The sequence below is a fragment of the Lithobates pipiens genome, unplaced genomic scaffold (assembly GCF_037356315.1).
Source record: "Lithobates pipiens isolate NorthernLeopardFrog02 unplaced genomic scaffold, aLitPip1_a1.2 Scaffold_16, whole genome shotgun sequence".
Taxonomy (NCBI): domain Eukaryota; kingdom Metazoa; phylum Chordata; class Amphibia; order Anura; family Ranidae; genus Lithobates; species Lithobates pipiens.
Genome location: NW_027507748.1, coordinates 203,409,580 through 203,423,705, shown reverse-complemented (window position 1 = coordinate 203,423,705; position 14,126 = coordinate 203,409,580). Strand labels below are relative to the sequence as shown.

General features: G+C 43.2%; 1 protein-coding gene across 1 annotated transcript in view; it reads right to left on the bottom strand.

Moving 5' to 3' along the window:
- The window catches only part of LOC143982305 (amine oxidase [flavin-containing] A-like), a 191,597-nt gene that overhangs the window by 109,799 nt on the left and 67,672 nt on the right, over nucleotides 1-14,126 (bottom strand). The window contains exon 4 of the mRNA XM_077480914.1: nucleotides 2,571-2,675. Coding sequence (XP_077337040.1) covers nucleotides 2,571-2,675 — 105 coding nt within the window. The remainder of the gene's footprint in view (nucleotides 1-2,570; nucleotides 2,676-14,126) is intronic.

Sequence of the window (14,126 nt, the reverse complement as noted above, 5' to 3'; positions counted from 1 at the left end):
CCTTGATTAATAATGACTTAAAAATCTTAACTAAAGTTTTAGCAAATCGTCTAGCATCATTTATAGGCCTATACGTCCACAAAGAGCAGGTCGGTTTTATTCCGGTTCGCCAGGGGCCCGATCAAGTGTGAGGAGTGGTGGACCTTATATCAAGTCTGCAATCGAGTTGGGCAGCAAACAAACAAGAGGGCATGTTACTTTCCTTGGACCTTCAGAAACCCTTTCGATTCCGTATCCGGGCAATATTTATTTGCGTTTTTTGCAACGCTGGGGATTCGGTCCGAATTTTATAGGGATTCTGGATTACAATTACAGAGGAGCAAATTATATATCGAAAACTCACAAATGATTTACTAACAGCTAAAATCAATGGACATGTCAGGGAACAAGCTTGAGCAGACTTGACCAGAGGCCTTGCATGTTAGCCAATACCCAGCTTGGCTGCACCCGCAGAAATGTGTGCACACGTAATAGGAACAAACATCATATCAGCGCACGTCACCTGCACTAGATTCTGGTGCCCTCTGTCCTTTAAAAGCCTGCCTGATACTCACAGACACCGCTGACTGATCTTCAGTTTCCTGATTCCTGTTAGCCTGTGTGATTTGCTTGTAGACTCCCTGATTACTGACCTGGCTTGCTCTTGGATTCCTCTTGTCTCTCTCTCCTGGCTTTTGACCTCGGCTTGTCCACAGATCTGCTCCTGTCTCCTGCCCTGTGTATGACTCCAGCTTGTCTGACTACGTCCCTGATCTCCTGTCTACTGACCACTGGCTCTCTGACCTTGTGCTACAATCTCTGACTATGCCTCTTGTCTTGCCCTGCCTGCTGTGATCTGTCTGAGGTGTCCTGCTGTTCCTGCTGGCAATACTTACCTGCTTTGACCAGCTTACTGAACTCACCTGCCGCAACCTGCGTCCTACTGTGTGTAGTCTGCACACCCACCAACTCTCCTGGGTCCTGCTGCTTATCTCATCTGATATCCACCTGCAGAAGTTCTCTACACCAGCATCTTCCACCTGTGGTACAGCTGGTAATCCCTGCTTCTTTGGGCTTAGTGATTCCTGTTTCCCCCTCCAGGGACACCAAGCACTCAGCGACAAGGAGAGCCCTCTCAGCATTTCAGCTTTAGGACCAGGTACGTGAACAGGACCCTGTTCTGTACTCCTACTTCTGGAACTTTCAACTGCCTTTGATAAGGTTGACCACCCCCTCCTCTTCAAAAAACGTTACTCCTTTGGTCTCTGTGACTGTACTCTTTGTTGATTCTCAAACTACCTATCACACTGCACCTGCAGTGTCACTTACAATTCTACTTCCACCTCTCCTCTTTCTTTCCCCATTGGGGTCCCCTGAAGTTCTGTTCTTGGACCTCTCCTATTATAAATCTACACCTCCTCCCTGGGTCAGCTGATACCTCTCAATATCATTTCTATGCTGACGGCACCCAAATCTATTTCTCTATCGCTCAGCTCACACCCTCAGGCATCACTAATTTACTGACAGACATAACAGTCTGGATGTTACACCACTGTCTCAAACTCAATCTATCCAAAACAGAGCTCATAATATTTCCTCCCCCATGTGCCTCTTCTCCTGACATCTTTGTCAAGATCAAGGGCACAACCTGTCCCCGTATGCCAGGGTGCTAGGTGTAATCCTAGACTCTGAACTCTCGTTTCAAGCCCACATCCAATCACTGTCCAAAAGCTTGTTGCCTCAACATCTCTAAAATACGCTCCTTCCTACCCAATGACAGCAAAAAACTCCTAAGCCAATCCCTGGTTATCTCTCGCCTTGACTACTGCAACTCCCTCCTCATTGGCTTACCTTTACATAGGTTGTCCTCTCTTCAGTCCATTGTGAATGCTGCTGCCAGACCCATCCACCTTACCAACCGTTCAGTGTCTGCCACCCCTCTTTGCCAATCTCTCCATTGGCTGCCACTCACCCCACAAATTAAATTCAAAATACTGACAATACCCTACAAAGCCATCCACAACTTGGCCCCCAGTTACATCACTAACCTAGTCTCAAAATGCCAACCAAACTGTTCTCTTCATTCTTCCCAAGACCTCCTGCTCTCTAATTCTCTTGTCACCCCATTTCATGCGCACCTTCAGGAATTTTCCTGAGCTTCTTCCATCCCATGGCATTCCCTATCCCAATCTGTCCTACTATCTCCTAATCTGTCCACATTTAGACGATCCCTAAAAACCTTTCTCTTCAGAGAAGCCTATCCTGCCTTCACCTAACAACTGTACTTTTATTTTCTCCATCAGCTCATCCCTCACACTCATTACCTTTTGTGTCACTTAACCTTCCCTTTTAAAGTAAGTTCTAATGAGCAGGGCCCTCTGATTCCTCCTGTATTGAATTGTATTGTAACTGTGCTATCTGCCCTCATGTTGTAAAGTGCTGCACAAACTGTTGGTGCTATATAAATCCTGTACTATAATAATATTATTTACCGGTATATACAGTATGTGGCCAGTATGGAGGGCCAAGAGGAAAATGGAAGTCATGAAAAGATCTTGACCACATCTATGCAGTATTTCAACAATTCTTACCTCTTTTCCCCATTCATCAATTGTCCTCCATAGATGATTATAATCCAAAATCACGAATAGATTCCATGATGGAGGGAACAACCCATGAAATGCATGTGTTTTACCCTTGAAAAGAGAAGGGAAAAAAAGAGTGTAATTGTATATTTTATCATATAGCGTATGTAATAAAATAGTGGTTAAACAAGTTTTGAGTGAACAGCATTAACTGCAGCTTAGAACTTTAAATAGGTTCTCGATTAAATGCTGTGGAAATGAAGAACCACCTTTGTCCAGCATTATTGAAGGCCTTTTCTGCATTAATAATTATAATTGCCGGATCACTTCTGGAGTTGTGCTTGACATGTTCAAACACTGACAATACCCTCCGAATATTGGATAGGGTCTTCTGTAAAGCCTGCCTGAGCAGGAGTTATGAATTACTATGTATTACCTAGGGAAAGAGGTGGTCCTGTTCATTTTTGGTAAAGCTTTGATTTATACCAATCAGCCATCAAGTTAAAGTGGTTGTAAACCCTTAAAAAAAATAAAAAAATAAAAAAAACTGCAAGACAAAGGCATAATGAGCTAGTATGCATAGTATACTAGCTCATTATGTATTACTTACCTTAGATCGAAGCCCCCGCAGCCATCCTCAACCGCCCCCCTCTGGCCGCGGACATCTCTCCTGGAGCATACTTACGGGTATTGGGGCTCCGGCGCTGTGATTGGCTGGAGCCGCAATGACGTCACTCCCGAGCCGCCGGTAACAGCACATCTAACTGAAGCAACGGCATGACATGCCATTGCTTCAATGTGCATGTGCCAATCACTTCGGTGCATGCAGACACAGGGGGATATCTCCTAAACAGTACAGGTTTAGGAGATATCCAGGGTAGCTACAGGTAAACCTTAATATAAGCTTGCCTGTAGCATAAAGTTATAAAAATGGGTTTACAACCACTTTAAAATCACTGACAGTTAAAGTGAATTGATTATCTTGCTACAATGGCATTTGAAAGTTGGTGGGATATATTAGGCAGTGAACAAACATGTTGTCCACAAAGTTGATGTGGTGTGTGCCATTGTACTTGATTCCTTTTTTTTATTTTATTTTTTATAAATTGACTTTTAGACAGGTCTATATGGTATTTACCAGGTGTTTCTTATTTTTTAGGTAAATACTGCATAAACCTGTACTGAATTAACATTCTCATTATACCCATACCTCTCTTCCTCAATGGGTACATATCTGTCTATTGGCAGCATGCAGGGCAATAATGCATGCCTGGATCAATCCCACCCGCCTCAAATTGCTCTGGTCAAACAAGCACTTTAGAACTTATTCCACATTGAAAAACTGGACACTATCACTCAACACTCTGCATCGCTGAACCGCTTTATTGCAAGATGACGTCGCTTCATGGAACACTCCTTCTCACCAGAAGAAATCTCCTCCTATATGGCTCCTTTCTGATACACAAACTGGTACCTGAGAGCAGATCTTGCTAATACTCTAGGCAAACTTAAGATCCAGCCCACCTCTAAGGCTTTAGCTCTACATAGCCCCCCCCACCACCCCCCCCCCCCCCCCGGGCATTCCACCTAGTCTATCTATTTGCTTAGTTACTATATTATTTATCATGATATACCTAACTTCTCTTTATAACAGCAATGATCTTTTTTACTCACTTCTTGAGTGAACTGTCTATATGCTTCCACTCCTTTGGCAGACCCTTCACTAAATGTCCCTGATTAGACCAGTTACTTTATTATTAGTTTTGCTCCCAATGTATATAGGCTCCAAACAGTGCAGTTCTAGCCTGCCCATCTTGGTTTATTATTTGTTCTATTTGTTCTTTTTTTTGTTTCTCTTATATTGTACGGCTGATTGTTCATGCATCTACAAACGCTGTATTTCTATTCAAAAACTGAATAAACATATTTTAAAAAAAAAATCTCATTATCGCATGAGATATTTGAATACATGACCCAAATATTGCATGCATCTTTTATTAAATTGAGCCCTAAGTTTCAAGCACATTTCTGTTTGCTGAAAGTTTTAGCATATAAAGAAAATATTACTCACGATACACATAATTAATGTCAAGCAAGAAATAGAAGAATCATGTCTCATACTTGCCATGGGGCTACAGTAACAGTCCAATAAACAGGATGACCCTGTTTTAGCTTTCTATGTCCCTGGTCCCTATATAGGGTCCAAGATTCACCTTTCACAGTGGGCCCTCTCCCTCAAGGGGTCTTCTGTGTCCAAGTTCCATAAGAATGGACCTCAGCCCTGGCCTGTATAGCAGCCTGTGGCTAACTGTAGGCCTTGCATCAAGTGCCAAGGTGAGAGCCCAGGCAAGATTCGCAGACTGAAGCATTTCAGGCCATCTCCATGATGCGGGGACTGCTTCTATAGTTATATTAGAAAACAGAGAAGAGTTGACTGAACAATCCAAAGTAAAATAATGAACTAGTTAAGCTAAGAGTGACTTCTCTGTAAGAAGAGGTCCATCACCTTAGAACAGAAGCAAAAAAACTGAGGAATCACAAAGTGGGATTGGGTTATAGGAGGAATACAAGATGGTATGTCCTCAAAAGCTTTGCCAGTGTCCACTCCCTGCAGTTACCAGGTACTATAACCAAGGGTCTAAGAATATCAAGTCTGTGCTTTGTACTGCATGATTAAAATATTTTTTATTTTTACCTTTACTAAAAAAAAAAAAAAAAAAAAAAAATGAAGGAAATATATTCAAAAACAGAGTGCACTTCCTTTAAAATATTTTCTAAATCACTGGTTTGATTTAAGTAATATCTTGAAATAAACCTCTTTGCTCAAACATCTGCAAAATACCAGCTTTACGGTCTAGGAGAAAAAACATTTAGTAAATGTCAAAGATCAATGTACAATAATTCAGGAAAAAAAAGTCAAGGATCAATGTGCACTGTTTACTGTCTTTCTCTCTCTTTCTCTAAGTGTTAATTATTATGGAACAGTAAAATCTAACCATGCTTGAGAGAAAGATGAATTCGCAGTGTACGTGACAGAGCACAAGTACAACAGAACATACATAATAAACAGCCTTTGCTTGCTGTTTCCATAAAGTGTGTTGGTGGTATATTGAAGCCATTAATCACTATAGCTTTGAAAACTTGCATTCAACAATAATGCCTGAAATAGCAATTTTTTCCTTATCTTTTTCACAAAGAGCTCTAGAGGAAAGGTTATAAAGAGTAGAGAATATGAAAAATGAACCTTTGAAACCTTCATATAAAAATATATTGCACTTCAAAAACAAGATATCTTGAAGATGGAAAATAACAGTCAGGTAAAACTACTAGATAAAGAGAAACTATACCCCATAAACTGTTTAGATACATACAGGAGCAATAGAACATAACAGAGAAAGCAATGAGTTTGCCCTATATACTCGGGGGAGGAGGGGGGGGTCTACCGGAGAATCCTCTTATGTCTTGCAACCAGTCTGCCCCTGGATATATATTTATGAATGCAGACATACAGTATATTTGTATGTGGGGTATTAGTGCTTATTTATTACATATACAGGAGTGTGCCCAACGGGAAAAGACAGGGATTATCACTAGCGGCTATAGCAGCCATTTACAATATTCATAAGTGAATGCAGCAGGCTGGTTGTACCCAAATTGATCAATCAATCAACTTGGTACATTCAGCCTACCCATTAACGTTCAAATCTTCTGAGTTCGTGTTGAACCGGCCAGGATTTGAACCGTGTATTTCCGGCCTTACTTACAAGTACAGCACAATGTATCTTCTTCTTTCTCTCTCCCAAACCAAGTTTATCTACCAAACAAAAAAAACATAGAGTGGAATCAACTGAATGACATCTCCTGGTCCCTGCCACTAAAGTAAACAAAGGAGTTAGGTGACATGTCCATATTTGATTAATGATGTCACAAAGTGATCCTGCCCCCTTGTTTATTTTAGTGGCGGGACCCAAAGGTGTCTGGCATAAGAGAATTGATGAGTTAAGTTGTGTCTCAGTGCTCATCGGTGGATGTGCTTGACGTAGACCTGAATCGCTGGACCACGTGATTGACGATAGATGTACAGTTCATTGTGTGTAAATAAAGGATTTGTCAATTGTTTAAGTGTGTGTTATTTCTAGGGTAGATGTTCTTGTGAATGATTAGGGGTTCTGCATACCCCTTAATAATTCACATGGGAGGCATTACCAGGGAGCCGCCTTGTTTTTAAATTGAGCTTCCAGATTCCAATATGCCATATGCCTGCAGGCCCCCTTTTCCTGACCACCCAGGTTGAATAAGGGTCTGGTGTGGATTTTGGAGACCTCACACTTTTTTCTTGTCTTTTGTTTGAGATTTTCTTTTAAAATCTATCCCAAAATCAAACAGTTTGGGGACCCCATGCTGTTTTTTTATTTGTTTTTTTGTGAAGTCCTTCTAAAAATCCATTCAGTAGTTTTTTTGTTTACACTGTTTGTTTACTCACCACTGCCGATCTGTATATACCATATACTGTATAATCTTCAAGAGCAGAGAACACTTAAAAGCACACAGAATAGCTGCTGTTGGCATTAGTATAGATAATAATCAGTTAACCAATATGGCATGGCACTTTAATACATGCTTTAATACATGCTGTGACGGGGATAAGTCAGCAATGCAGGTTGAGGTGATTGACAAAGTACATGTGCCCAAGGGGTGGTGATATCTTCTGGCTGCTATGAAGGAGGGAGATGTTCTGGATTTTTCAATGCCAGACCCGTATCCCTAAAGGGCTCAACATCAATGTCAGCCACTTCTACTATTAGAATTGAGACACCTCCCTTCTGCATGGATCAGGAGTCTGGTTCATCCTTGAGGTACATGTGGTTAGGTCTGACAATTGGATCTCACCGGGGTAATGCTTACAGATTTCTAAACTTAAGGCCTCATTAACACCATGGTGCAGAGAGTTTTTCTGGCTGCGTTCTACAAGGCTCTGTTCACAACACAATGTGCTAATTTTTTTTCTGCGCAGGAATCTGCAATGCGTATGCAATTTTCTGCATGGGAAAAAAACTGACACAACATCAACATTGGTGTGAACAGGGCACATAACTGACATGCATGAAAACTGATGTCAACATGCATAAAAACTGACTGAAACGTGCATGAATGTGGCCACCTGAGGAGGTTGACCAGTGGGTCAGCACTGAACTGACAGCTTTCACCATGTGAGTTAGAGTCTGGGATGTGAAAGGGCTGTATATGTACATGCATTATGTCTGTTTACCACCAAATATACTTTAATAAATGTATGTTCTTATCTAAATAGATCTGCAAAAGCTCCAGAAGAATATGAAACGTGCATGAAAACTGAAGTAAACGCATGTCTCTGCAAGTGAAATCTGCCTGGTTTTCCCATCAGTTTACATGCTTGTATGGTGTGAACAAGCCCTAACTGGAACAATGCAGTAAGTTGTGTATCTCCATATTACTGTCAGGGCTGGGCTCAGCCCTTCCTTCTCAGAGCAGGCCACTCAGCTATTAGTTAATTGTCAGCTCCAATCTTTCCCACAGTGACTCACCTGATTATGATATCTTGTTTGTCAATCCTGCTGGTTACTTAAGCTGTTCAGTTTAGTCCCTCTCTGCCTTCGCCTTGGTCAACACATCCAGAGACTCTCTCTTGAAGACTTGCTTGGATGATGTCCCTTCTGGTTCCTGATACTGCTTGCTGTTCCAATACACTGATTCTCCGGTTTCCTGATTCCCTGGCCTGTCCTGACGTACGCTGATCTCTGGCTCCCCGACATCCTGGCTGTCTGACTATCCGTTCCGGTTACCGAACTCTGGCTATGATTTGACTACGTTGCTCTGTTTACCTTTTACTATTGTTATTATTATTAAACAGTTGTGATTTTAACTGCACTTCTGTCTCGGTCTGATTCATGGTTTCTGACAGTAGGCGAAGGCCATGAATTCAGAAGATGCAGTCAATCCACTTGTTGGTAATATTTTTTCCAGGTTGGATGAGCAAGATCACCATATGGATGAGTTTGCCTTAGCGTTACAGATGCTCCTGAATCGCACGGCTCACCTGGAATCTCCCACTGTGGTTGCTCCACTGCAACCTATGTTGCAGGCCGTCCCTGCTGCTGCTTCAGTCTCTGTGCAGGCACCCGCTTCTAGTATTACCTCTATAAGAGATATGTCTGGTTCCGCTCTGCTTCCCCAGCGATTTGGGGGTGATCAAGTTCAATGCAGAGATTTTCTCAATCAGGTTGAGATTTACTTTGAGATGCCGCCCCAGGCGTTTCCCACAGATAGAAGCAAAGTAGGTTTTGTGATATCTTTACTTTCTGAGAGAGCCTTGGTCTGGGCAAACCCTCTATGGGAAATGCAAAAAATTGTCCTGAGTTACCCAGAGTTTGTGGCTTCTTTTAAAATGGTATATAATGTTCCCGCACGTTCCACTTCTGCTACCAAGTGCCTTATGTCCATCAAACAGAGTGCAGTACTGTTGCCGATTATGCCATTGGATTCTGTACTCTGGTAGCAGAGGTTGCGTGGAACAATGAGACCCTTGTTGCTTTTTCTCATGGTCTCTCGGATACCTTCAAAGATCAGATAGCAGCCTGAGATAAACCCACTGAGCTAGAGAAGTTGATCACGTTTGCCATCCTCATTGACTCCAGATCAGAGAAAAACTCTCTTTAAAGGAGTGCTTGCATAAGCCTCCTGTACATTTGTCTCTGTGCTTTGCAGTCCCACCATTGCCTCCCTCGCCTCCCATTCCTCCTGATACCGAGTCAGTCAGTGAAGATGAACCCATGCACTTGGGCTTCACACGTCTCTCTGTGGATGAGAGAACCTTTAGGAGAAGCGAGAGATGGCAGGTCACTTTTTGAAGTCTTGTCCTACCCGTCCAGGGAACACTCGAACCTTGAGGTCCTGTCAAAGAAAGACCTTAGGTGGCGTTGTTTTGTCCCCAGTTATCCAGAAGGATAAGCCTCTGGTCCCGGTCATCCTTTCTTGGTCTGAGTCGTCAGTTGAGTTACAGGCTCTAATCAACTCTGGGTCTGCAGGCCTGTTCATGGATGCTGTCTTTGTATCTAAGAACTTGATTTCGCTTCAGCTTTGTGCCACTCAACTTCCCATTGAGGCTCTTGATGGGAGACCTTCACAACCTGCCCATGTGATTCATGAGACTGCTCCTTTGTCCACGGCCGTAGGGGCTCTTCACGATGAGCTAATCCAATTCCAAATTATTTCTTCACCTAAGTTTACACTGGTTATTGGTTATCCTTGTTTACAGAGGCACAGCCCCTCTTTTGATTGGCTTTGTGCTGAGGTTCTCTCCTGGTGGTCACAATGCAGCAAGACATGTTTCCAGAATGTGGCTAAGGTCCTATGCACCTCCTCACTCTTCTCCCTGCCGAAGGAGTACTGCGATTTTGTCCTTCACAAAGGTCAATCCGGTAGTTTGCCTACACACCGGTCATATGATTGCACAATTGACCTTGAACCTGGTGCCATACCCCCTCATGGCCAGATTTACCCTTTGCGGTCTCGGAGGAAAAGGCCATGGAGGAGTATGTTGCAGACACACTTTCTTCAGGATTCATCCACAAGTCCTCGTCTCCTGCTGGTGCTGGTTTCTTCTTTGTGAAGAAGAGTGGTGAACTGAGACCTTGTATTGATTATAGGGGTTTCAATCGTTTCACGATTAAAGAATGCTTATCCAAGTCCATTGATTATGGAGCTATTTGACCGCCTCAAGGGAGTAACAGTTTTCACAAAGCTGGATTTGAGAGGAGCATACAATCTTGTGAGGTTCAAGGAGGGTGACGAATTGAAAACTGCGTTTAATACCAGAACAGGCCATTATGAGTACCTCATAATGGCATTTGGCCTTTGTAACACTCTGGCAGTTTTCCAGGAATTTATCAACGATGTTCTCCAAGATTTGTTGCAGCTATGCGTGGTGGTTTATCTCAACAATATCCTCATTTTTTCCAAGTCCCTAAAGAGCAACCGCACAGATGTCTGTTGTGTGCTTCAGAAGCGGAGAGAGAACAATATCTATTGTAAATTGGAGAAGTGCGAATTCCATCGTGTATAGGCTAAATTCCTGGGTTATGTCATTTCCACTGCCGGTTTTTTGAAACTTTCATCAGTCCTACAGTGGCACCGACCCATGGGTATACATCCTCTGCAGTGTTTTCTTGGCTTTGCCAATTATTTTTAAAATTGCATTCGAAACTTCTCGTCTCTGGTCAAGCCTCTGACTGATATGACCAGAAAGGACAGTAACCCACAGAGTTGGTCTCCAGAGTCCATTAAGGCCTTTGCGAGTCTTAACCTCCCTGGCGGTATGATTCAGTCTGGAATTAGGTGCTGAAAGCGGTACAATTATTTTGCATGGAAATCTGGCGTTTTATTTTGTAGTCCTCTAATTCTTAGGAATAACGCTCTTAAATCTCTTCAAACCAGAGTCTAGCAGACATCCCGGGTATGATAAAGTTTATAATATAATAAAGAATAATAAAAATTATTCAATAATGTAATCAAATCCTAAAACACTGAAAAAGGAACACGTTTTGGTTGCTATGGACAATCTCCAAATTCCAGGCAGAAAAAACAGTAGTTATAATATAAAAGTGCATGCAGGGCATTGCACAGACCACTAGGGACAAAGGGGGTGTGAATTTTTTAATACAGCACTGTAATCTGTACAGTGCTGTATTGGTGGAGGTTAAGGATGCCTTTGTTTCTTAACCTCCATAAGTGGAGGTTAAGGATGCCTTTGTTTCTGCTCCTTTGTTGGTACATCCTGATCCTACTTTACCCTTTATCCTTGAAGTTGATCCTTCTGAGACTGGAGTTGGTGCCCTTCTGTCTCAACGTCCTACCTCTGAGAACGCTATGCATCCTTGTGGCTACTTTTACAATAAATTGTCGCCTGCGGAATGCAATTACGAAATTGGAGACAGAGAGTTGTTAGCGATCATTTCAGCCCTTAAAGAATGGATGCATCTCCTCAAAGGTACCACTGTGCTGGTTCTCATTCTTACTCACCATTAGAATCTCACATTCCAGTCTGAGGCTAAACACCTCTCTCTCAGAAGGGCACGATTGGCTCTTTCCTTGTCAAGTTTCAATTACAGTTGAATTCAATTGTCTCATTCTTACCCGGTACTAAAAATGTAAGGGCTGACGCTTTGTCGTGACAGTCTTCCTCCACTTCCAAGATGAAGTCAGTTCCTGTTCCTGTGATTCCTCCTTATCGTATTATAGCTACGTTTCGCAACAGTCTCACTTCTCCTTTGGGTAACAAAATTCTTGCCGCACAGGTCCATGCTCCTCCTAAGAAACATTGTGACCGCTGTTTTGTTGCTAAGAGTCTCTGTACTGCCTTGCTCCAGACTTACCATTCTCCCAAGGCTGCTGACCACCCAGGGAAGAATCAACACTTTTGGGCCATTTCCCAACAATTCTGGTTGCCTAGTCTACATGCTGATGTAGCCACCTTCGTAATTGCTTGTTCCGTGTGTGCTCAGAGTAAGACACCACAACACCTTCCAGTGGGCCTTGTACAGCCTATACCCAATGGAGAGAGGCGTTGGACCCACCTGTCCATGTATTTAATTGTGGAGTTACCCAACTCTCAGGGCAACACAGTTATCCTTATGATGGTTGATCGGTTCTCCAAGATGTCTCATTGTATTCCACTTAAAAAGTTGGCCACATCTAAGTAACTGCTTCCATTTTTGCTAGGGAGATCTTTCACTTACATGGGTTACCCAAATTGATCATCTCGGACAGAGGTAGTCAGTTTGTGTCACAGTTTTGGCGAGCCGTTTGTGCACAGTTGGGAGTTCAGCTTTCTTTCTCCTCTGAGTATCACCCGCAGTCTAATGGGGCCGCAGAACGAGCCAATCGGTCCTTGGAGCAGTTTCTACGTTGCTATATTTCTGACCATCATAACAACTGGTCAGACCTCTTACCTTGGGCGGAGTTTGCCCACAATAGTGCCTTGAATTCTGCTTCCCGATTGTCTCTGTTTATGGCAAACGATGGTTTCCAACCTTCCATGTTGCCCGACTCATTTGTTCCGCAGAGCATCCCTGCATTAGAGGAGCATCTCCATGGTCTTCGTTCCACTTGGGCACAAGTCCAGGAGGGTTTGCAACATGCCAGTGATAGATACAGACTCCATGCTGACCGCAGGCGCCTGCCTTGCCCTTCCTACTAGGTTGGGGACAGGGTCTGGCTGTCATCTCGTAAACCTCCAACTCCGTGTTCCCAGTGGCTTACACTTTAGACCTTCCTTCTAATATGCGTATCTCAAATGTATTCCATGTCTCCTTATTAAAACCTTTGGTCTGCAACCACTTTACCACCTTGGTGCAACGTCCTCAGCCAGTACATGTTGAGAACCATGAGGAGAATGAAGTACAGTCCATTGTTCACTCCCATAGGTTCCGTGGGCACATACAGTATCTGGTGCATTGGAAAGGGTAGAGTCCAGAGGAATGATCTTGTGTCTCATCCTCGGACGTACATGCCCTGTCCACCTCTGTGCTTTCCATAGACGTTTTCCCCTCAAACCTGGTGGTCCTCTGAGGGAGAGGGGGTACTGTCAGGGCTGGTTTCAGCCCTTCCTTCTCAGAGCAGGCTGCTTAGCTGTCGGATAATTGCCAGCTCCAATCTTTTGCACAGTCACTCACCTTAAGATGACATCCTGTTTGTCAGTCCTGCTGGTAACTTAAGCTGTTCAGTTCAGTCCCTCATTGCCTTCGCCTTGGTCAACACATCCAAAGACTCTCTCCTGTGGACCTATTGAAGATTTGATTTTCTGACGTCCTTTCTGGTTCCTGATCCTGCTTGCTGTTCCACTATGCTGACTTTCCGGTTTCCTGATTTCCTGGCCTGTCCTGAAGTACGCGGATCTGGCTTGTCCTGGCTTGTCTGACTATATGCCCCGGTTATTGAACTTTGGCTATGATTTGATTACGTTGCTCTGTTTACCTTTTACTATTATTATTAAACAAGGATGATTTTAACTGCACTTCTGTCTCAGTCTGATTCATGGTTTCTGAAAATTACTTAGCCTGTGTTTTATATGCATTTTTTGTTTGTTTATGTGGATTTGTTTCAATGCTTTTACACAGCTGTCAGTTATGGTTGGAGCCCTCCGCTCTAAGAGATATGAAAGAACACATAAACACGTCACAAGACTAACAACATAAAATGGACCTGAATTGTGCCCTTGGTCTGCTGTAAGGTAAGCCCTGGTGAGCTGGGCGGTGAGCCCTACACTGCTGGGCGATATGCCAAGAGAAGGCCGCATACCTTAAGAAAGTAAATGGATGTTTCTGTAGAGAAACGTGTTTTAAGTGAAGTACTCTGAGAAGGGAAATGGGTGGGTGGGTACCTTGCACTGGAACCGACACAGACCGTTGTGGGTGGTCTGATTATATACCCTCCGGGCTCCTCCCATAATTACGGGCCACCATACTGGCCCTCTTATTTATGGTTGGAGCCCTCCGCTCTAAGAGATATGAAAGAACACATAAACAC